This window comes from Xiphophorus hellerii, chromosome 12, assembly GCF_003331165.1.
Source record: "Xiphophorus hellerii strain 12219 chromosome 12, Xiphophorus_hellerii-4.1, whole genome shotgun sequence".
Lineage (NCBI taxonomy): Eukaryota > Metazoa > Chordata > Actinopteri > Cyprinodontiformes > Poeciliidae > Xiphophorus > Xiphophorus hellerii.
Window position 1 is genome coordinate 32,524,161 of NC_045683.1, and position 24,088 is coordinate 32,548,248.

At 38.1% G+C, this 24,088-nt stretch overlaps 1 protein-coding gene across 2 annotated transcripts; it reads left to right on the plus strand.

The window, feature by feature from the left end:
- man1b1b (mannosidase, alpha, class 1B, member 1b) lies at window positions 1-23,840 on the plus strand. Of its 2 annotated transcripts, XM_032577903.1 has the most exons (15): window positions 1-256; window positions 388-415; window positions 786-892; window positions 1,766-1,874; window positions 2,033-2,151; window positions 3,506-3,639; window positions 4,392-4,501; window positions 5,110-5,289; window positions 5,471-5,619; window positions 6,777-6,965; window positions 14,322-14,512; window positions 16,044-16,164; window positions 17,832-18,026; window positions 19,001-19,132; window positions 19,814-23,840. In XM_032577903.1, the coding sequence occupies exons 3-15, from the start codon at window positions 788-790 to the stop codon at window positions 20,030-20,032; spliced, it is 1,953 nt and encodes a 650-aa protein (XP_032433794.1). In that variant the 5' UTR covers window positions 1-256; window positions 388-415; window positions 786-787; the 3' UTR covers window positions 20,033-23,840. The 2 variants fall into 2 exon arrangements, with proteins under 2 accessions (XP_032433794.1, XP_032433793.1); XM_032577902.1 differs by lacking the exon at window positions 388-415.
- Window positions 23,841-24,088: the final 248 nt, after the last annotated feature.

A 24,088-nucleotide genomic window follows, 5' to 3' on the forward strand; every position in this document is an offset into this window, starting at 1 on the left:
AACGCAGCATGTAACAGTCTACGTGAGCTGCATCTCATTTACAGCTGGCAGTGGGTGACATGCAGTCAGCATCTGAATTTCCTGTTGCATGAAATGAGACTTGTTTTTGCACAGCTGTTTAGCTTGTGTATTTTCTAAACAGCGTTGGATATGAAAAGACCTCCCAACTTACTTTGTCAACAACGGGCTGTTTGCCACTGAAACACCGACTGATGTGACTCTGTGGTGGATTTGTGAGGGCTGTACGGTTTAAAAAGTAAGTGAACAATAGTTTTACACCTGTTTCTGTGTTGTTAACCTCTAAACTCTTGAACGGAGTAATGGTGTAGGAATGGTGACTGTGCTGTACTTACAAAGAGCTCCTTTGTTTACCTTTGGTGTGTGTAGGCCTCGGGTTATGCTCGGTCCACAGTTGGTAAGTAAAGTCGAAAAAGCTTTAATTGAGAAACTTAAAGGGGTGGCCCTGTCCAGTGTCTAGTGGCCACCCCGTGTCTAACAGTGTTCCTTTCACACAGCTATCCCCGCCAAACTAGTCTGCTGATACATAGCTGTTATGCTGAGCTAGCTGTGCTATGCTAACTACCTATACATTTAAGCTAAGAGTACGAAGCGTCATATATTAGAGTCATGAAAACTACTAGACTTGGCTCAAATATTTGTGTTTTTTGTTAATGACATTTGACGTTGTCGCTCATGGGTCCCATGCCTGATTCTTGATATGAATTTTGTTTCCCAGTTTGGATGAATATTACCGCCACGCCTCTTGTGTCAATGCTTGGTTCCAGATATGCACGCGCCCAGCCGGCCGGACTACGTGTCTATCCACTTCACTGGACAACAGACAGGGAGCTACAATAATGGCAAGCAGTGGAGGAGACAGTCGTACTGGAGGGTAGGTCGCTTCCTTCTGATGGGAAAGCCAACCGTTCTGTTCTGTGTCCGGTCAAATCAAATATTGTTCTAACTCATATGATCCAAGTATCGTCAGAGTCTTGGATGGTGATGCTGTGGCCAGGAAGGATCTTCTTTAACTTACCATAGGTCTAAAGAGGCCTCAGACTCTAGACTTGGAAATAGGAGGCAAAGGGAAGCCTGTCACTGAACATTAATATGTTGGAACTCATGCAGAACTACTTTTGAATTAAACCAGAATTAAAGCTGAATAATTATCATATGCAAAGATCTGCTTATTGCCAATCAATGATTTGGTTCAGATTCCCAGCTGCAACCCTTCACCCTAGGACCTTTAGGTCACCCTAGGACCTTTCCTCCCCAGAAACATTAGTCATCATCATCATCACCTGAAAAAGTGGGGTTGCAGTTCTTCAGTAGTACTAGTTGTTGCACGATAAATTGCACAAGTCTTTGCTGAAGTTGCTCACAACTTCCTCTGTTTCTCATACTTAGTTGTTTACGGTTTGACTTACTCTGATTACGTCGCAAGTTTACACCCGTGTTTCATTTACTACAGACGAAAACAGCGACGCTCTGAAATGCTTTGGGTTTTATAGCTGCCTGAGAGAAATATTTATTATTAAAAACTTTTGTGTCCACAGAATGAAAGCACAGTAGTTCAACTTTTTAAATCTTGAGTGGTTTTATCATAATAGTGACACTTTAGTCATTGTAAAGTAGTAGATGGAAATATTTGGTTATTTTCACAGTGTGAAACTGTTCATCATTCCAGATTTTATTAGAAGACAGCACATGTTGAGTCACTAACCATCCTCAGTCTCAGTGAGATTCCCTTTCTGTGTGTCTTCAGAAATGGAAGCAGCTGTCCAGGCTACAGCGGAGTCTTTTCCTCTTCATGCTTGTACTGCTTTTCATCTGTGGCCTGGCTTCCTATTCTTCTGTTACCAAGCAGCTCCGAGGTAAGCTTTCCTGTATGTTGGCAGGATAACCCTGTGCTTTTGAGCCTGTTGTTGGTGCTTTTGATGAGCTGTCATTGTTGAATGTTTACTGGACAATAAATTGGTCTTTTTTTGTAATCTGTATAGTAAACACTGATTGTTATTTTGCTTGTTTCAAGGTTTTACAGTGAGAGAGCAGGAGACGGAGAGCAACATCCTTCTGAAACCCTTCAAACCTCATGTGCTGCCGGAGCCTGTCAGACAGGGCCAAGACCCGCTGCCTGAACAGCCCTCTCAGGTTACAGATCTGGCTTAGAATCACCACTGGCACCTATCACAGCATACCTAAAGACTTAACTGCAAAGAAAATAGCAGAATTTCATTAGAGCACTTAAGCAAAATAAAAACATCCTTTAAATAGTTAAAAGAAAACCAATGAGACCATGATATTTATAAACTCCAAAATCTTTTAGCACCCTTTGTGAAAATATTTCAGAAAATATTGATTCATTAGTGAGGTCACTTCTTTTTTTTTTTTTTTACAAAATCATCAGCGGAAACATTGAGGAATGTTCATACTTGATTTGAATATGATTCTACAGCCCTACAAAATCTGTCTCATTATTTTCTGAATTCCATTTTATTTTTCCCAAATTCTACTTTTTCCAGTCTAACCATATTTATTAATCCAAAACATGTGGAATTTAGAAGTTTGGAAAAACTAATTCAGCAATACTGTTCAACTTTCACTAAATATAAGAAGGTGCTGAGAGTTCAGCAGATCACTGAGGGCTTTTAAAAGTATATTCTTGTCATGTTTTCGTTGAATGAAAAAAACAATTAGGAGCAAAATAAAGACATTTAGAGTTTAACTTGGCATCAAAATATGTCTGAAAAAGTAAATCTGTAAACGATTAAACCTTGTGCATAATGAATAGGGCCCATCTTCATTTTTATTTCCTTAATCTTTGACAGGCATCTTCAATACATGGCAACTAGTCTTTTTAGCCCCCCAGTCAATGATTCCCCAGCTTTACCAGAAATGGTTGAAACTGCTGAGGTGTTTTTATGTCTTAAACTTTTCTATTAGCTTTGTTTTTTGTTTTTTACTTTCATGGATAACTTCAGTGGTTCAGTGAGCATTTTTGCCACTGCTGACCTTGTTTTCTGTCTGTGTGACGATGAGAGCTGAGCTGACCCCACCTGGTCAGGTACCAGGAAGCAACGGCCAAACTTCTTCACAAACCGCTCCATGTCTTTTCCTACTCGATGATATCAGGGAATTTTGTGAGATTCCATGTTTTGTAAATAATTTAAAGAATGCCCAAAAATGTCTGTACATAAATGAATAATATTTGACATGTGTTCAGGGGTCATTTGGTTGATCATGGCAACCACAGCTAGATTACTGGTTATGTTTTGATGTCCAGGTCTGGAACTCGATGTATTGAAAAATACATTTAATACCCTACAAGTGTTAAGAAATGAATTTAAATGACAAAGCATAATTACAGACTAATGTGTTTGTCAAAATTGTGGTCTATAACAGCACATATTTAAAGTTTAGGTTTCATGAGCATGCATTTCTTTAAGCGATAACTAGGTTTAGATATAATTTGCTGATTGTTGTTGCTTGTGCTGTCATTTGGCAGAGGAAATTATCCAATAAGAGAGGACCTCCTGTCCTTCCGAACCGTCTTCAGAAGAAAGGAAACACATCTAATATCCTGTCTGAAGTCAAGGCAGCTGACATCAAGAAGGAGGGAGACGAGGAGAGAGTCATCAGGTAAGAGTTACCAGTGTGGTTACAACAGCTGCTCTGTCATTCCACAGGTTTCAGGTTCGTAGCGCGCTAGGGTTGCCACCTGTCCCGTTTGATACTTAATCGTCCCATATTATTTGCTGTAAATGTTGCATCCCGTATTGAACCGTTATGGAATGCAATTTGTTGCATATTTCTATAAATGTCTGATTGACACTCCTATCATACAATGACCAAAATAAAACACAGGAAATATTAAGGGCAGCTAAATTGTCACGGCAGGACCTAAATAGGTAGAAAAAATATTGCTTACTATTGGCTGTTTGACATGAAGTTAAAACATTAAATCATGTGTTACAATCAGTTACTCAGTACTTGAGTAGACTTTTTAGCAAATACTTTTTACAATTTTTTTACACGTTATTTAAAGCTTAATCTACTTCTACTCAACATGTTGAAATTATACTACCGTACTCTGATTGGAGTACAATTTTTACTTACTCTAACGCACCTCTGTAATGATTGCACTATTGTTTGTTTATGTTTTTACAAATAAAATGTACCACTTCTGCGGGCACCCCACCGTGTTGACCTCACCATGGTGGGCATCCCTTATTTTTATTTCTGACAGGTGGCAACCCTAAACTGCATTGTCCTTTGATGTCATTCAGACAACATTATATTGTGTTTACCATGTTGAAATATAACTGACATTGTCTGTTAATTTGGAAGTAGAAATGCATGTTTTGTTTTTTCTAAATTTCTGGTACCTTTAGCTGGCGTGGGGCGGTGATCGACACTGTCCAGGTCACAGAAGGTGGCAAATATGGAGAAAACAAGGAGGACTCTCCTGGCAACCGGAATGTCAACCAGTCAAAAGTTTTAGGTAGTTTTTGGTTTTATCCCCTGAAATGTAGAATATAAGTTATTAAGCATTTTTAACAAGATAGATCTTAATGCAAATGTAATATCTTCAATATTAGTGAGCACAATATTGATATTTTAATAATATCAATAATTGTTGGGTGAAAAATTCCAAGAATAAGAATCCAAAACACAGGAGAGACAGTCTGACTGCCATGCAGTTGCAGAAAACAACATCTAAGCTTGGTTGTTCAACCAGTGGTTCATTTGGTTCATAAACATTTAGAATACAGACATAACATGACCATCAGATCAATGAAGTGTAAGTAATATATTACCACATAATAAAACATTCCACCACATTACAGAGGGATAGAAGCACAGATGAGAAAGAAGGAAGAAGAAAACAGGCATATATCGTACCTGACATCATCTTTACAATATGTACCAATGTTATCACCAGTGCAAGATTTTCTAATATCGTGCTGCCCTAATATACATTCATATTTTAAAATTTTTTCTATTTATGCCTTTTCCTAGACATTAAAAAAAATACCTTGCAAAGTAATGAAAGCATGTTTCTGCTTTGTGATATTTATGCACCAGTGAGCTGTGGGTTGTGTGTTTCAGAGACAGAGCGGATGGAGGCAGTGCGGGAAGCTTTTAGACATGCCTGGAAGGGTTACAAAGAATATGCCTGGGGCCACGACGAGCTCCGGCCCGTCTCCAGGTCCTACAGCGAGTGGTTCGGGCTCGGCCTCACGCTGATCGATGCCCTGGACACCATGTGGATCCTGGAGCTCAAGCAGGGTATACTGACATCTAGATCACCTTTGCTCTGCACCAGAAATCACTCTATTGGTTTTTAGCTTCTGGTCTTTGAAAACTGCTTTTTAAACCGTAAGAAACTGCAGATCAGAAACTTTGTAGTTGCATGTAAGGAGGAATGTCTTCCACGGAAACCTTTCAAACTACTTTCATAAACTTTCAGAGTTTGAAGAAGCCAGGGAATGGGTTGCCTCAGAGCTCACCTTCAACAAAAATGTTGATGTTAATCTGTTTGAAACTACCATCCGTATCCTGGGAGGCCTGCTGAGCACCTACCACCTGACCGGAGACAGCCTCTTCCTGGATAAAGCTGTGAGTCCCCGGATCTGGAATCCGCACTGATGCAGATGCAGTAATCTGTCCATTTTTCACTTTCACTTTTAGATCAAAATTTACACATGTTTTTTACTCACTGAGCATGTCATCTACCTGAAATTAGTGGATTATCTGACTGTTTTTCAAAATAAAGCTGGTTGATGCCTACATAGCCAAAAGAGTGGAAACACTTCTTGATTGCAAAATACATTTATCCACAATAAATTTACCAATACTCTGGATAGGCTTTTTTCAAACTTTATCACAATATTTTGTGATATGTATTGCAATGTGAAAAAGTTGCATTGAAAAGTATGTAACAGTCTTTATGGTTATTAATCTGTCATTATATTGAGTCTAAAGTTGCTACTGCACAAACGGCTCTTTAAAAAATGCTTACTCTTTATCAGACGGGCTGCTTTATTCACTGGTTCCATTAAATTGTCCATCTGGTCCTATCAAACAGTACCTGCTAACTTATGCATTCTGCCACAATAATTTAGAGAACATTTTAGTGAATTCTTTTTCGGAAAAAAAATTCAGAATCATAATTAAATTAGCGGTGGGACTCAATTTAAAGTTGCTTTATGATGTTAATTGCAGTGTCTGTAATTAATCAAAATAAATTGCATTTTTATCTAACTGTAGATTAAAATTTTGGAATTCAAAAACCCTTTATGCTGCTAAATTATTGAATAAGTAGATATCTCAGCTCAACAACTAAAATATTAGTTTGTAATCTGTGGTCATAAAGTGCTGATACATGCATTCACTTAATATTTTTGGTATATTTTAAAAAATGCAATTAACATGTTAAACTGTATGTGTCCAGTTAATCAAAATTAACGCCTGAAAGTCATGTAGAAAATCAAATGTACTTGGCATGTAGGGTGGCATCACCTACTTCACTGTGAAAAGCAGTCATAGTGATCCTCAAGCATAATGTGCCTATTAACTTTGCACTAGTTACATCACATTGATCTTTTCTACCACAGTTAATGCAGAATAACAAAGAACAAAATTTACCAGTCATCAGTAATGTTGGCTTGGTGTGATGTTAGCTGTTTATATACAGTGGCTGTATATAAAAGTGGCTTATATACAGCCACTTTTATATACAGTGGCTGCATATTAAAGCCACTGTACTTCCACAGAAAGACATTGGCTCCAGGCTGATGCCAGCCTTCAACACACAGTCCAAGATTCCCTACTCTGATGTAAACATTGGGAAAGGCACCGCCCACCCACCTCGCTGGACCTCTGACAGCACTGTGGCTGAAGTTACAAGCATTCAGCTGGAGTTCAGGGAGCTCAGCAGGCTTACCCAGGAACCTCAGTACCAGGTAACCCATCACTCTGATCTGCCTACTTTCAACCCACACACACACCCACACACCCCGGTTTCCATGGGGAGTGGGAACTAACTTTTTAATCATCATTTGTGGGGACTACACTTTCTAGTGGTTCTATAAACTGATATAAAATATTGTACAATATTTATAGTTGTATTATCCTATACGCAACTTCAAATAACTAAATTTCTAAAGTAGGGTCATCAACCTGTCTAGAAATTGCTTCATGGGGACTCATTAACGTTCTAAAAAACATGTCAGATGGGGATCAGATTTACATATTATTTGCATAAATTACACATACAAACTTACCTAGTGGGGACCTTTGTTCCATTTCCTGAAATATTCCATCAGCTTATTAGATTTAAACAGAATGATCAATAATGTATCACCAACATTAGAAAATGATTACATAAAAACAAATCATTTCAGAACACCTTTTTATTTAACTACAGGCACAAAGATGCCCAGTGGCTGTAAAAGAAAAAAAAAGAAACAACCTTATCTTAAAGGCGTTAGAGATGAACCTGCACTTCAAGTTTTTCAAATAAACATTTAAAACAATGAAAAGACAAATAGTGTTTCTTCTAAATTGACACTGAAGCAGTATGTAAAAAACAAAAACAAAAGAAACACACACAATGAACAAGTCTTTGGAAGTAAAATGGATAAAGCATGCCTATTTAACGACGCTGAAGCTTCTTCCTGTTATTTGTGATGCGGTTATGATGTGCATGTAGCTAGGGCTGAAATGATTAACCGAGTGATTCGAGTACCTCAATTATTAAAATTCCTTGACGAAAATCTATCTGCCTCGAAGCTTCGTTAAATTATATTTTATTATTTAGTGCACCGTGTTCCGGCCAGGTTGTTACTTGTGTTGCACGGAGCTCTCACTTCTGCCTGAGTTGTTGACGATAGATTAGTGTTAGCAGCATAACGTCCAGTTTTCAAGTTCGGCCTGGGAGGATTTTATTGTTTGATGATAATGTCTTTGTCTTTTTTCGGGGGACCAATAAGCATCCTTAAAATGACTGGCGCAATGCCTGGAGTACGGTAGTCTTTCTTCCGGAGCTGCTGCCTGGTGGCGGTTCAGAGCGAACAGCGGGGAAGAGCGCTGCAGGTGTATTTATACAGGTGAGCGGATAGACTGTACACTGCGGCCGGCTGTGCATTAGATGATTAACGTAAGTGTAGCTTTACGGACGAACCGGAAAAATTAATTTCATATCATCCCGGTCCCAACAAATGGGTGGCGGAGCTCATCGTGACGGCATGTAGCTGGTAGGTGTGTTTTTGTGTGTGAAGAACAAAGGTGTCAAATCCCGTCACTAACATAAACACAAAAGCTATAAATGTCTGGGCAAGGTGAGAGTTCATCTATTAAATTGACTGAAGATGAATGCATAAACAAAAAGCTGGAGTATAGACATTTTTTATAAGCGTATTTGTGAGCCTCCCTCTTTATTATGTCATTGAATATAACATTAGATTTTTGTATAACTTTTCTTCAGGTTAACTTGGAAAGTGAGCTTTTATTGTTATGAATTAATTTTCTAAACTACAGAAACATTATTGTTAGGGAAGCTCAACTGTGAAAAATTGGACTGATGTTGATATGCAATGCGATGGTAATATTGCTGTTATGTTAGATTTACCCATGTTTACTTGATCTTTTTTTTATTCGATTACTCTATTAATTGTAAGAATAATTGTTAGATTACTCAATTACTAAAATATTTGTTTACAACAGCCCTACATTAATTAGGCTGTTGTTAGCCCTAATTAACAACAGCCCTGGACATCTTCAGTAAAGGGCATGAGAGTGGGTAAGTTCGAATTAGACTTTCTGATGTTTCTTAGGGCAGTAGCAGAGATTAACTCATTCCACTTCGCCCATTGGACATCTTGAAATGCACTGGCCTTTCTAACAAGTTCTGAGTTGTTCCAGATCAAACCCTGTGCCTGTAGGAGTTTGCTAACTTTAACTAGAGAATTTCCAAGTTTGTTAGCCAGTGATGGGATCTTGAACACACTTCTTTCACCATCAAACCCACATGTGAATTGGATAGCTCTCACAGTCTCCATGTAGTTTTTTGGATCTATGAGTTCTTCCATTTGTTTCAAAGTTGCGTATTTCCTGGCATTGTACACCAACCTTGCCAATTCTCTCATCTTCTCACATACACATTGATTCCTGAGTGAAGTACCACAATGTTACAGCAAATGTTGCCCCAGCTCAGTAATTACAGAGTCATTCTTGACAAGATCTGTAATTGGACCAGGATTCATTGCACTGATTATTCCCCACAATTGTTTGCCAATGTTGGAAGGTACGCCACCAACATAAGTGCAGAAGGACTGCACGCAATTTTTTTCCTGGTTTTAAACAGGCTGATTCTGGTCTATGAGCACATTTCCACATGTATTGCGTAGTACTTTTCTTGTAAAAAGACCTCGGCAATATGCACAGTGCATGAAGTCTTTACTCTTCATTTCTTCCTTTGGTCGCTTGAATGGCACCAACACTCAGTTTCCTGATTTCATTACATTGGCATTGTGACCATAGTTTCCTTTATTGCGGATGAAATCTAGATGGGTTTTTTTTCTCTCATTGGAACCCTTTGGAAAACTGAGTGCTTTAGCCACCTGCATTTTATCTTCATGTACTTTCTGTAGATGTCTTGCCATTTTAGAAAATGGTTTGCAGCAGTACAAGCAGTAATGTTTCTTGTCATAGAGCCTTTTTAATCTAAATGGGACAAAAACAATAAATATGCAATTTTAATTTTAAACATAGTTGTTCTCTGTGCAATAGTTGGTGAAAGAAAAGAGGAAGACTTTTAGTACGGTGCAATTTAGGTGTTATTTTGTTTTCATCAAGACACTTTGTGAAATTCTGGAACAGAGATAGACATGCTTGTTTCAGCAAAGAAACAAGAGCCATGAAAACTTTGACAATTAAAAAAATGAGAGTAAAACAAACAAATTCTAATATAATCTCTCCTAATTAGAATGTTAAGAAGATTTTATATTGGGGTAATTTAAGATTCCTGATTTTTTTTAAAAAGATGAATGGCTGATTTTTTTTCTCTCACAAAGACAACAGAAAACTTTCACAGAAGTTAAGAAAAAAAATTAAGGTGAACTATATGCCAAAAACATAACCTAACCATTTCTTGAAAATCAGTTTGCTCCAACTCTTAACACTGATTAATATGTGCTGTGAGGGCAATTAGTGTCCTTTAAAAAAGGACACTTAATAAGCAAACTTCAAAAACTATTCAGATGGATTGAAAAATTCTTGAATATAGCACCGCAGATACCCATATTCACGCACTGATCTTCAGGTCTTGTGGCCATCAAATGTCAGTTAAACAGAATAAGCCAAACAGTGTTAAGCATGAACTTACATCTGAGACAACTACCTGTTTAGAAGCTCTGTCTTCCTCAGGGTCATCAGTGTTCCTCTGAGAGCCTGAACAAAGTGACAGAAGACTGGAATCCATTTCAGTCTGTTTCACACTTGCATTGGTCAATGTCTAGAACATTTAACAAAGAGTTATTGGTATACATATATGGACAACCAACTGCTTCAATGGAAACAAATTTCTTGAACAAATACATTTTAAAATAAAATCAAAGAATCATGACTTGAAATAGTGAACCGAAGCCCTAAATTATATTAAACACAATGTCAAAGAAATATCTCAAATCTTCTACATTTTCAGGCATTGCAACTGGATTTAGTGTTTTACAAACACCTCAGACATGAGTTATGGGGACCCAATGCACACGCAGTTCAAAGTCCTTCTTGGGACCAACTTTGTTCCAGCATCTAACACACTAGGTAACACTGGTTTATGTGTGCTGTGGGGACACCTTGAGTGTCCAAAGGAGAGCATTGGCTAGCAAATTTGAAAACTGTAGCACTGCAACTGCATTTGACATGCAGAACGTTAAACTGCTTGCTGCATTAGTTTTAAGGACTTGTGGCTTTGGTAATACCAAATCTGCCACTGAAAAGCAACGTAACAAAATGGTCTAATTTGGAAAAAAAAATCTGATTTGACAGTGGAACTAGATCTGCATTATCCAGTGCAGTGCATGGTTCACTGGATAATACATGGGATAATACAATGCACTATATCATGCAGGGCATCATCCAGTGCTGGATAATGCAGTGTATCCAGTGCATGGCAATGCACTGGATTACGCTGGATGACGCACTGCATCATCCGGTGCATGGATGACGCACTGCATTATCCGGTGCATGGGTGACGCACTGCATTATCCGGTGCATGGGTGACGCACTGCATTATCCGGTGCATGGGTGATGCACTGCATTATCCAGTGGATGGGTGACGCACTGCATTATCCAGTGGATGGGTGACACACTGGATTATCCAGTGCATGGGTGACGCACTGGATTATGCACTGAATATCCATGCACTGGAAAATGCAGTGCATTATCCAGTGCACTATGCATTATGAACTGGACGTTCATAATATCAAATTTGGGTTATGAGTACCCCTGCGACCTGGAATGAGGAATACACTAATGATTTTAGTGCTGATTCCTCTACATCCTTTGTCATCCAAGTATAACTTATGGTTCCAGAGGTAAGAACTATTTTGGGTGGGTCAAAAGGTCACCCCAATGTTCCTGAAGCTGCTGTGTGTCAACCGAATGCTGTAAAATTGGGGATAGCTGGAGCCTATGGGTTTCTCTATGAGAATTCATCTTCTGATCAAACCCAAGTTTATAAACTTGGGTTTGATCCAAGGCATATAATAATATGCCAATTGACATCTAATCTTTGAAACAATTGCAGATATGCAAGTCCCATTGCTGTAGCTTGTTCCTATCAAAAGGAACAAGCTTTTGTTGTTCCTCCTATAATATAGGAGTTATATTTTCCTATAATTCAAGCAGTTATAGGAAGATAACTGCTTGAGTTATTTTCTTATCAAAAGGAACAAGCTGCATATTTCATTAAATAATGGGTTTTGGAGAAAGAAAAGGCTAAAATTAGGCCAGTCATGTGTCACCACCAGAGAAAATGACAGCATGGTAGGGGAGTTCCAGGAGGACGTTTTTCACACATGTTTTGGTGTCTACATTTAGATGTCCTAATATTTTTGGGGATCAAAATTAAATACATGTAGATATTGCGAAATGACCTCAGACTTTAATATCCACATTCACCGAAGGTTCTGCTCTGGGGAGGAGGTGTGTCTTTTCCAAATTCTAGTTGTTTATGGCAAATAGTCACTGACACTGTCAGGTTCTACTAGAGGTTTCTTTTGTTTAAAAAAGGTTTAGTCTCCACAGCTACTATTTGCCTTCTAAACATCAGGAACTGGTGAAGGAAGTTCAGTGCAATGCACACCTGATGCAATTGACTGACATTTACTACATATTAATCTAGGAGAAGTGACTGCTACAAAGTCACTGTCAGAAACAGAGTATTTTAAACCCCTTGTACCTTTTAACTCTTTTTGTTTCATGACCACAGCTTAAATATACGCTATGGGCAATTTATTTGAAAGTAAACACAGAGGAATTTAATTGTGAAGTTGAAGAAATATATTGTATATTTTTATAATTTAATTATCAATAAAACTGAAAGGTTCTCAATTTGTGTATAGTCCACTTGGGTCAATAAGCTGTAAAGTTCTTTTGCTGTTAGTGTTTTGCCTTATGGCTTCAACATCAATGCAGATCTAGAGACTAAAACACTTGCCCATTCTTCACTACAAAATAGCTGTAGTTGAAAAAGTTGTATAAACAAATATATAGAGCTGTCTTAAAACTGTTCCAAATCTTTAGTGTTGAATAATAAACTAAATATTTGCACAAATGTTTACACTTTTAGAGTCTTTTATGCTCTCTGTTTCATACTCCATTATTAATAAATTCAAACAGTGAACCACATTTTTGTCTTTTTTTAACTTTATTAAAGATCAGTAAACAGACAATATAAATACATATGAACAATTCTTGAAGGTGGGTATTTTCACAGAATCAAAAGTCTAAACACTGAATCAGTGGAGTTAATCTTTGTAGAAAAATGTCCATTTTCACTTAGAGTTGTAGATTTTATCTTTTAAGTTGATATAGTCTTTTAAATTAAATAATTTAAAGTTTTTGCCATAACCTTTTTTTTGGGGACCAGGAAGAAGGTGGTACCTGACCATATTTGTACTATAGGGGGCAGTATCGGGTCACACACCCTAACACAAAAGTGATAGAAAAACATGTGATATGGGCCATTGCTGAAACTTCACCAACACCTTTAAGATGGCTTATATAGTCATTTAAACCCATCTTCCTTAGGGGGACCAACTTTTAGGTCCCCATGAGGGAGGAGGACATGATTGTGTAAACAGATTGAGGTCCCCATGACATGATAAAAACAAGAAAGCGTGCGCATACACACAAACACAAACAGCACTTGTTCCTATGGCAAGGCCCTAAGCCTCACTGTTCCTTGTGAGGAACAGTGAGGCTCACAAGGAACAGTGGGTCCTCCCAATGTAATATTTGTTTGAAAAGCTGACCTTACAAGATGAGAAACTCTAAAACATCATTATGGTGTTCAGATATTTATTGTTAAGCAGCAGCACTCAAACAGCACTTTAAATCAAACTATTAAAGGTCTTTACTTTACATTTACTTACACAAACTATGTTTAAGGTTTGTTGTTACTCTAGTTGCATAAATAATTGTGATATAATGTGGCACACATCAAACCAGAATTTTAGCCATAAAGCTACTTTATGTATTTTTTATGAATAATATTGCTTTACACCTTTGTGAAAACTGTCACTATGTTGTGACAGCATAACACAAAACAGATAATTTGTGGGAAAAAATCCAGTAATACTGTCACAGCTTGGTGATAGTTTTAACAGATATGGACAAAACAATTTTTTTGCAAAAGTTACATACTGCAGCTTTAATAGATGTTGTTGTGGCTAGCAGGGAACATGTACTAAATGTTTGAACTTTTTTCAGTAGATATAGTTGTAACAAAGCTAATGACATGAAACTAACACCAGATGATACCCAGATCATCCACAGATGGGAATATATCAAATCAGAACACAATAAATATGCCATGAGTTATGAGATGTTGGTTAAAAAAAAAAACTGAAATTAGTATTCAGAGCCTTAATGTTCTGGGAGATTCTTCTGCCTGCTCTGATCTCCAATTTTCTCCAGAGGTTTTCAGTTGGAATCAAACCGGGGGATTTTCTGGGCCATTATACCAGCATTTCTCTCTTTACTTCAGTGACTATCACAGCAGTGTCATCAGTTGAACTCTCTTGATGTCTGTACAGGCTGCAGTAGCTGAAGTCATGAATCAGGTCCACAAGCTAGAAGGCAAGCTGGACGGTCTTGTTCCCATGTTCATCAACACCAACAGTGGACAGTTCACCCATCAAGGCATCTACACACTGGGAGCCAGAGCAGACAGCTACTATGAATACCTGCTGAAGCAGTGGATCCAAGGTGGCAAGAAGGAGAACCAGTGAGTCCATTTTAACATCAACACATGCATTTATATACAGTAATATTCAATAAATGTGTTTTAATGAGGCTCATTTGTCAGATAAAAATTACCTTTTGAAAATGACATGAAAAGTACCAAACATACTTTTTGTGAAGACTACATTTCTGTACTAAGAATGTTTTTATTGGCCTGATTTAATCAAACCAATACAATTTATTTTGATTCCAAATTTAATGATTTGCAATGAAAATCACTGGTTTTGTGGTATTACTTTAGAAATATTTTCAAGGAATTTTACAATACTTTTTCCTCATTGAATCCCGTCTGAGGAAAAAGTCCTCATAGACGGGGTTGTCTTTTTTCATGTAGAAGAAAAAAGACAAGAAAAAATCAGTTGGATTGAACACAAACATTGTTGTTGTTTTTTTTTAAACCCCTCCAGGGGGTCTTTTGTGGGCTCTAGTGTCCCTTATATGAAAGTAGGCTGACAGGAGAGGGGGGAAGACATGCGGCAAATATCGTCAGGTCCGGGAGTCGAACCCGCGACAGCCGCGTCGAGGACTCAAGGCCTCCAAACATGGGTCGCGCTATCCCCTACGCCACCACGGCACGCCCAACACAAACATTTTTAATTTTTAAACAACTTAAATTTTGTTACTTGCCACATCGATCAGACTGTGACATGAACTAAGGCTGAAGCAGCAGTGTAGTAGAAGTAAGAAATACTGCCTCCTAAAGGTGGGAATTGGCAGTCACTTGAACCCAATCTTTTTGACCTTTTTTGCAGGAAGTTGGCAATAAACTCACTATTATGCATTAGCACTTAAAATGCGTTGATCTGTTGGTTTTGCATAAATTTGCATGATAAAGGAATTGCAAAAAACTGTTAGAGTGGTGTAATATCTGAAACTTAAATGTTATCTTAAGGAGAAAATCAACAGAAGAAAAGGTTTGAAAACATTCTTGGTGAATTGAATTACTGAAATACTTTAACTTCTCATGAATAACCTTATGTATTGAACATGACTGTATGTGCTTATTTGTTCTGAGGTTGCTTGTCTGTGCATTACATTTTTAACTAAGCTGGATTTCGTTTGGCTAACTGTTAAAACCTGACCTAGAAACTAGATTTAGATTTACCGGCTAGCTGATTTATCAGCGCTGATTTTCTTAATTTTGGGAGGCCTCTGATTGGCCAATGCTCACATGTGAATGCCGATCTCATCCCTCGATCTTATCTACCTCAGCAACGGTCTACAAATCGGCTCTCCAGTGAGAGAAATATGACTCATAGAGAGGCCCACCAGGTCATGTCTGCATGTTGCAGTTAACAAAAGTCACCCTACTGTTGCCAACACAGTGACTTTTTTGCTATATTTAGCAACATTTCACACAAAAAAATCGGGAATTGGCTGGTCAGATTCTTTAAAGATCGGCGATCAGCCTGTAATCGGTTCACACCTACTACTAACTTCATGCACACAATGCCACGCTAATTATACAGAACACTGCTGTTTCTGAATACTTGTTTGATCCTTTTGATGTTTAGGTTTTTGGAAGACTATCTGCAGGCCATTGAAGGTGTAAAGAAGAACTTGCTGCAGAAATCTTCACCAAACGGTCTTGTTTTTGTTGGAGAACTCTCCCATGGACAGTTCAGTCCTAAAATGGTTAGTAACAAATAAACTTGCTTTTATTATTAAGGAGAATCTGGCACTGCAGTATGCTGCTGTTGAGGACAACATACTGGGTTTGGCTACATCCTGCCTGGTTGATGCAGGCCAGGTCCTTCACGTACTGTGAACACCAGAAGTGAGCATCCCTTTGGGATTAATAAAGTATTTTTGAATTGAATTGAATTAGATTAATTACCGCCTTTACTTCGCTGTATGTCCTGTTGCCTAGCAACAGTGACAGTGCTAAACACGAGCTGGTAAAAATGGACCTAGTAATCTTGCTGAGTTTTTTAAAATTACTTATTTGATCATTTATGTTAAATGAATTGAATGATTAAATCGATTTTTTCTTCTTTTTTTTTTTACAGAATTATATAAAAACATATACAACATGCAAATAACAAAAGCCTAACAAAACAACCTCTATAGGCTTTTATGTTTTGTACAGACAGAACTTAATGTACTTTTATGTAAAGGTGTAGTCCTCTGTCTCTCACTTCATCCTGTGTTGTTAAAACAATAATCTCCCATTCGGCCTGCAATGAATCTTGGGATAGCGTAGCCTGCCAAGAATACACCAGACACGTCCTTCATATCTGAGGAAAAGGAGAACGCTTCTGAAGGAACTTTCATATTTGGAGACCCTCTGGCACATTTCAGGATTCAGATTCGGCCTTGGAAGGAAGCAACACACCCACTGCATGCTAAATAAAATGGGCTGAATTTTTTTTTTTTTAAATGGCAGTATTAAATATTTTTCATGTACACCACATCAACATTTTATAGCATTATGAAGTAACTGTGTTGCACTCAGTTGTTATAAAATTGCTACATATTTCAAATATGACTTGAAAGAAATGTTACTTTGTAATTTAACGCCTTGAAATTGGGCTTTTGTCTTTTTAAAACTCCTGGTCTTTCTGAAACTCTGCCTTCAGGAAGTTTTCACAACTTTCCTCAATTAACCCTTTAACAACGTTTTTACACTGAGAAGTGGCTCGTATGATGAGCTTACCAGGTGTTTGCTAATTGCTGCTGGAGTGCTGAATGGGGCAGCGGCGGGGGAAGGCTGTTCTGTGGGTGGAAGCTCTGAGGTGGTGCTAGGTACAACTAGGCGTTTTGCACAGCTGAATGGTTGTCATGGGAGATTAAAGGATTTCTCAACCTTGCATGAAAGAATCAAAGCAACACTCCAGCTATGTTTTTGATGAGGGAATAACATTATGATGTAAACATATTAGTAGTCATTGAAACTTGAGTCACTGATCTAACATCTTCCCCTTGTGGATAGGTAAAGATTAATAAACCTTTACATTTATAACTCTATAACCCTTAAATCCTTTTGCAATCCGACTTCTATTAAATGGACACCAAAAAAGGAACTTAAAGGACCAGTATTATCTAAAAATTAATGTTTCTGAGCTTTACATACTTCCTCAGGTGGGAGATACTGTGCATCTGTGGCCTTAGTTTCATTTTAATGACTTCAAAGATCTTCTAATGTTTGAAAGGACCAGGCACCAGTCTCTTCAGTCAGTTATTACACATGGTTTTTATTTTTGTTTTTTATACCTTTAAAGTCAAGATACCATGAAGGTTTCTTGCTGCGTTTAGCTGTGCACTGCTCACTGACTGGCCCTGTGTGTGATTTGCTGTTGTAGGATCATCTGGTATGTTTCCTCCCCGGCACTTTGGCCCTCGGTGCTCATAATGGCCTCCCTGCTGATCACATGGACCTGGCCAAGGAGCTGATGCACACCTGCTATCAGATGTACGTCCAGATGGAGACTGGCCTCAGTCCTGAGATTGTTCACTTCAACATGCACCAGGGCAGTATCAGAGACATTGATGTAAAGGTCAGTGTCAGTATCCGTACACTCCACCTCCTCTTCTCATGTACTGAGTAACAGGACAGGAGCTGATATACTTATTTCAGGACAAAATATGTCCTGAAATAAGTATATCAGCTACATGTGTGTGGTGGCTCTGGAAGATCCGACTTCAGTCTACACCTTTAAACTTCCCAAAAACAGTTACAGTATCTCTGCTGCTTTTTCGAGCATACTTCTGTCTTTTCAACTTTCCACTGTCAACAGCTAGATTCATTTGCAAAGGCCTTTTGTGTTTTCCTCGGAGAGAGTTTATTGACTGTCTACTGTTGTACCAGGACTCTTCACTATGGTTGTTCAGGCCATAACCATCACAATTCTGAACGATTTTAGCATTCATAATGGAGTAACATTTTAGGTTTTTTTATTTATTTATTTTATTTTATTTATTTATTTATTACAAAGCAAGGGGAAAAAATTCAAATTAAATGACACAAATATGAACAGATTTTGTGAGATTGTTTTTAGGTTAACAATTTTAGAAATGTTTTAAAATGTGAATATTTAAGAGCTGCTCCCAGTTCATACCTGAGAAAAAGGAAAAGTGAATGAAACATGTCAGGTCAGAGGATTTTGGTTACATTTGACTTTATTAATCACATAATGATCTAAGTTATGAACTTAATTCATAAAATGAATTACTGAAATAAAATAGTGTTTGAGTGATTCTTCTTACAATGTCTACACACAGTATTGCATTTTTATATCAGCCATTTCAGCTGAGCTCAAATTTCATCATATTTTTTGTCAACTGTCAGTAAACCTGACGGAAAACAGTGAGTAAACCGGAGAGACAGTTGGAAAAGAAAGGAGTAAATCTCATTAAACCAGAATACAAATCAAATAATTCCACATAAGTTTCAGGTGAGAAAAATACAAGATTTGTCTCAAGTCATCTGTTTTCTTTTTTTTTTTTTCCTGTCTTTCTTTCTGTCTGACAGCCTGCAGACAGACACAATCTTCTTCGACCAGAGACTGTGGAGAGTCTCTTCTATTTGTACAGGTTCACTAAAGATCGCAAATACCAGGACTGGGGCTGGAAGATTCTACAAAACTTTAACAAATACACCAAGGTTAGTCTGAAGAAATAAACATCAAACATGAATCATGATCATCCAGGTGGCTTAAAGTCAGATCTGGCTGTGTGCCGTTAGACGTTCACACTCACTGCAACAAAGGAATAACTTTTTAAAACAGCTGATGCATTCAATGACAAAACAAATCAGGAAAAACAAAGACTTGATTGTCTAGTTAGAATGTATGACTGGAGTGCTGGTAGAATATTAGCAAATTCTTTCATATTTCTGCTTTCTGATTGCTATGATTTTTATTGTTCCAATCCAACAATTTCATATTAGAGCTGGGACTTTAACTCGTTAAAACAGCATCTCAATGCTGAACATGTAGCAGCAGCACAGACATCAACGTCCACATTTCTAAAGACGTTCCTGAAACTTTGGAAAGCTGGATTACTACAATAACACTTTGCACCAGTCTGATGGTTGAGGAACATAAAGAACAGATTGAAAACATTGAATATTTTATATCTATTTATTGAATGATTTAGCAGCAAAAATTGCTTTTAAATTGAAAATATTTTTGTCGATGCATAGTTTTTAATTAAAATATTTGCTTCAATTTATTAATTGCAGTCATACCACTGCTCATTACACATATTATCTTCTCAGAATCTTTCCATCCGGTAGCTGAAAGCTTCGGTCTGCAGTGTTGTAAGTCTGTCTGTGGGTCCTCAGGTTTCCTCTGGTGGCTACACATCCATCAACAACGTGTGTGATCCAGATTATCCCAGTCCCAGAGACAAGATGGAGAGCTTCTTCCTGGGAGAGACCCTGAAATATTTCTACCTGCTCTTCTCCGAGGACGCTGACCTCATCAGTCTTGACAAGTACGTCTTCAACACCGAGGCTCACCCACTGCCCATATGGCCTCCGGCTGAGCCACAGCCACTGTGAACCAAAACACTTCTCAGGGTTGGTATGACACCAGAACCACCTCTGTCTGTGTAAGTAGCAGAATGACATCAGAAGCGTAAACCATGAAAACTGGCTCCTTTATGCTACCCAGACTTTGCTACTATTGAAAAGTCAAATCATATTCATGGCTAAGCCTTTGTTTATTTGTTGGACTGGTTGGTTTTGTGCTGGTGATGATCAGATCCTGACCCTGACCTTGATCAGGAGGAACTGTGGAGGGTGGGTTGATCACAGCTGGGCCAAGTTCTACAACATCCACTTTGGAACTACCTGACATTTTTTTTTATTTTCAGAAATGGTTTCTAGACTTTTTTTCTACTGTTATTAAAAACAAAGTATCTACCTTGCAGCTGTGAGCGACTGCAGGCTCGTCGTCTCCACATTCCAAGCAAGCGGAACGGTTTCTCTCCCAGGAACAGGAAGCAGTTCTCATCATGAGCCATTTGGTGAGACTGAAGCTGTTTTTAGCCGTCCCTAGAGCTTCCTGACAGGCGCACAGCTGTGCTGCATTCATGTCATTCAGCTGCAGCTTCTTTAACACGTGTCCTGATTGTTGAAGATCTAATAGAAAATATAGAATTTCTCTCTGTATTTGAGCTGCTACCTTTTATTTGACTGAAAATCAATGCAAATTATGCAACATTAATACTGAGGACATCTATTATTACAGGAAGGTCCAAATGCCTCATAAATGAGAAATCAAAATGCTCCTTTACAAAGCAGCAAATTAGTGTTTAGTAAGGCGGTTAGTTTGGGTCCAGTCACCTTACGCTAGTTTGTTCCTCCATTTTCTCCCCACAGTGTACCATTTCATCACGCACTACTGTTTCTGTTTCACACCCATGTAGTGTAGTTATCATGGTAATCTTTATAGTTCAGTCTTTCCACTGATTATGGTTCTGACCCTTGTACACTCCAATTGACTTAAAATGTCAGAGGTTACGACCTCTTGATCAACCACTTTAGCTATGAGGCCCACCCTGCTTATGGTATATAGCTTATGGTGCCAGAACCACATGACCTCACAACACACCTACACAGGACAGGTGGAGAAACTGACCATATATGGTGACTCTGGAGAGGTCAGAGCAGAACGTCCTGCAGCACTGCTTCTTTGATTTGAAAGTCGTGCAGAAAAGTTTAGCTACAAATGTGCAAAATGACCAACACTTAAGAAATGCGTTGATTACCTACAGGTTTTTTTTTTTTTAGCACATCTTTACTTCTGTTAAACAGCTAAATTAGCCAGTCTTAACTTCCAGGGGAATGTTTGACCTCTTCCATAAGCTGTTGCCAAGTTTACTAGTTCAGATCAACAAGCACCAGTTGGCTTCAGTGGTTAGTGGGTGTGGCAAACAATAAGACCGATTTTGTTCATAAACTGTTTTAAAAAGCTGTACTGCATCAGAAGGATGGAGTGTTGCAGATCTGAGTAGCCAGCTCCTCCTGGCACTTCTTGCCTATCTTTGGATGGGCTGCTCCGATACCGCCTTTAAGATGCATTTAAACAGCATGAAGTTTCCGAGATAATAAAAGTGAAGACACACTCTTTGCAGGACCCAGAGTAAGTGGTTCTGGCTCCAGTTTCCCACTGTGGACTCAGCAAACACTGTTTACCTACTGACTTTTTCTGTTTCACTCCTCCTGACATGAATGCAGCATCTGTGGTTGATGCTTGGCGTAACAAAACTGCAAGAACATTAAATCTTCAACATATGTCGTGGTTTCTAGTGAAATAAGATAAAACTTAAAAGTAACTTTTCAGGAGCTTGTTTGAAGTCCATAATTTTTGAATATTTATAAAAAGTACTAACTTTGCTGGCAGATTTTTTTTTTTTTTTTTTACAACATGGGAAAATGTCTAGTTAGAAGTGAAAAACTCTGACAGTGATACCAGTATGTTTTAATCAATATTGAAGAATTATTGATTCCAAACTCCTATTTCTTGCAGAAAATTTATGTCTTAGTTTTATTTTACTTTACTAGAAACTAAATAAAATACCTGTTAATATTTTGTGTTTTTGAATTGAAGCCAATGTGGGTAACAACAAGCCTAAGCTAAAAGACTGAGGCCAACATGGAGATGGTTACTGGGATTTGGGGGTTTTGTGTATATGTTGCAGGGTAAAAGTACATGTCATTTTTAATATGAGAGAAAATGTGATCTATGAAGTTCAAATAATATATTGATTTCTTGTGAATATTTAAAACCTGAATTTCTTTTGATAACTGAGTTTTCTTAGTGAGCTAAGTGGAGTTCCTTTAGTTTGGGGGTAGATAACCATGTGTAGTGAAGAGCACTAGTTGACATGCTCCTGGTTGTGACTGAGACCAAACTCTTCTTGTCTCCATATCTTCGTCCTTCTCACATGTGCCTTTAATCTTGCCTCAGACAACCGTCAGTCCATTTATCTGTTTTTCCATGTGTCATACATCTAGATTATTTTTCCATCAGAGTAGTGACAATTTTCCTCCAATCAGTTCTAAGGTTTACATGATGTTAATCCTGCCTACAAGAACTCAGATCTTTCCCTCAGTCATGTTTCAGCAGAACTCTTGAGCCAAAGATATGCTGAAAATGTTCTGAAATCTTTAAATTTTTCTCTTCAATTGTTTGAGAGTTAAATGATGAAAAGCCATTCTTCAAAAAGGTGCCATTTGAGAAAAGTCTATGTTTAGCATTTTGATGAAGATTTCATCAAATAAAGGTTTTGTATTCCAGCTGAATCTCAATGCGTGAAACAGTATATAGTCACTCTATCCACACAGAGATGGCTCTGGGTGGAAATATTTCGCCTGGGTTTCTGTCTGGGCAGGTCTGAGGCAGAGTCATCTCTCAATACAAATGCCAGCAGCCACACTGTGCCATTGTCTTGAACTTTTTCCATATTTAGAAGGAAAATCAGAAATTAAAAATGTTTGCAAATGTGAAATCTTAATAAGTAGAGCACAATAAAGCAGGGATGGTTGTCAGTTTTTACAGCCTCGACACTGCAGCACAGTGACGTCTGGTAGGAGTGAAGAATATTAGCAGGACTTTTCCTAATTTGCCTTCTACCTTATGCTGGTAGAGGAATACAAAAAGCTGGAAATTATCTCCATGTTTCCTGAGAAATAAATATATGTTTCTTCCTGAATCCTGTCTGACCTTTCCCAGACAAACTTCCTGATGGAAAAGCTTTGTGTACATCCTGACTTTGGATCCAGTTCTTGACAAGACTTCCTTCTGCCCCCAGTTGACCAGTGGAGACCAGTGTGTGGTCCAGCAAATGGCTCTGGGGTGGCTGTGGTTTTGTTGTTGGCTCGATTCCAGTTTCTTCTCTTGATGTGCCCTTGGGCAAGGGACTTGAAGAAAATGAGAAGTGGCTAAAGATTTGACTGTTAATGCAGCTGTGTTGGTTAGACATTGGTTGAAAACAGGAACTGAAATTAAGGAGTTTCAAATGGAACAGAAGCAGAAATGTTCAGGATGTTGAACATTTCTGGTAAGAAACTTAATTTAATGCAGCATCTAAATGTAGTTGGGTATGAGGACGTTAAAGTGGTTAAACTACTGAGACTGTTTGCTTAGTCCTATGAATTTCTTTCCCCCGTGCACAGTTCATAAATGTCTGAATTCTTTACTTATGTGTTTTGGAGGTTCATGGAAAAAAATAACTATTTTTGAAAGCTCAGTTTAAATTTTCTTTCCTTTCAATATTTCCAAGCATAAGCTGTTTTTGTATTGTCATACATGCTGGATTTTCTTCTTTATTCTTGAATAAAATATTGAGTTTTGAGAAAGTTATTGCATCCCAATCACTGACTTATTAATCTGGTTTGTGTTCAACCTTTTATACTGATACCCCAAAATAAAATCCATAGCAAAGCTTTAGAGCAGGAGACAACTCCAGAACTCAAGGGCCGGTGGCCTGCAACATTCAGATGTGTCCCTGGAACCAAATAGCTGCTCTCCTCAGTGCAGTCAGCTTCTCCAGAGTCCTGCTAACGACTCAGGGAAGCAAGTGATTGCATCACTAATGCCTTCAGGACAAC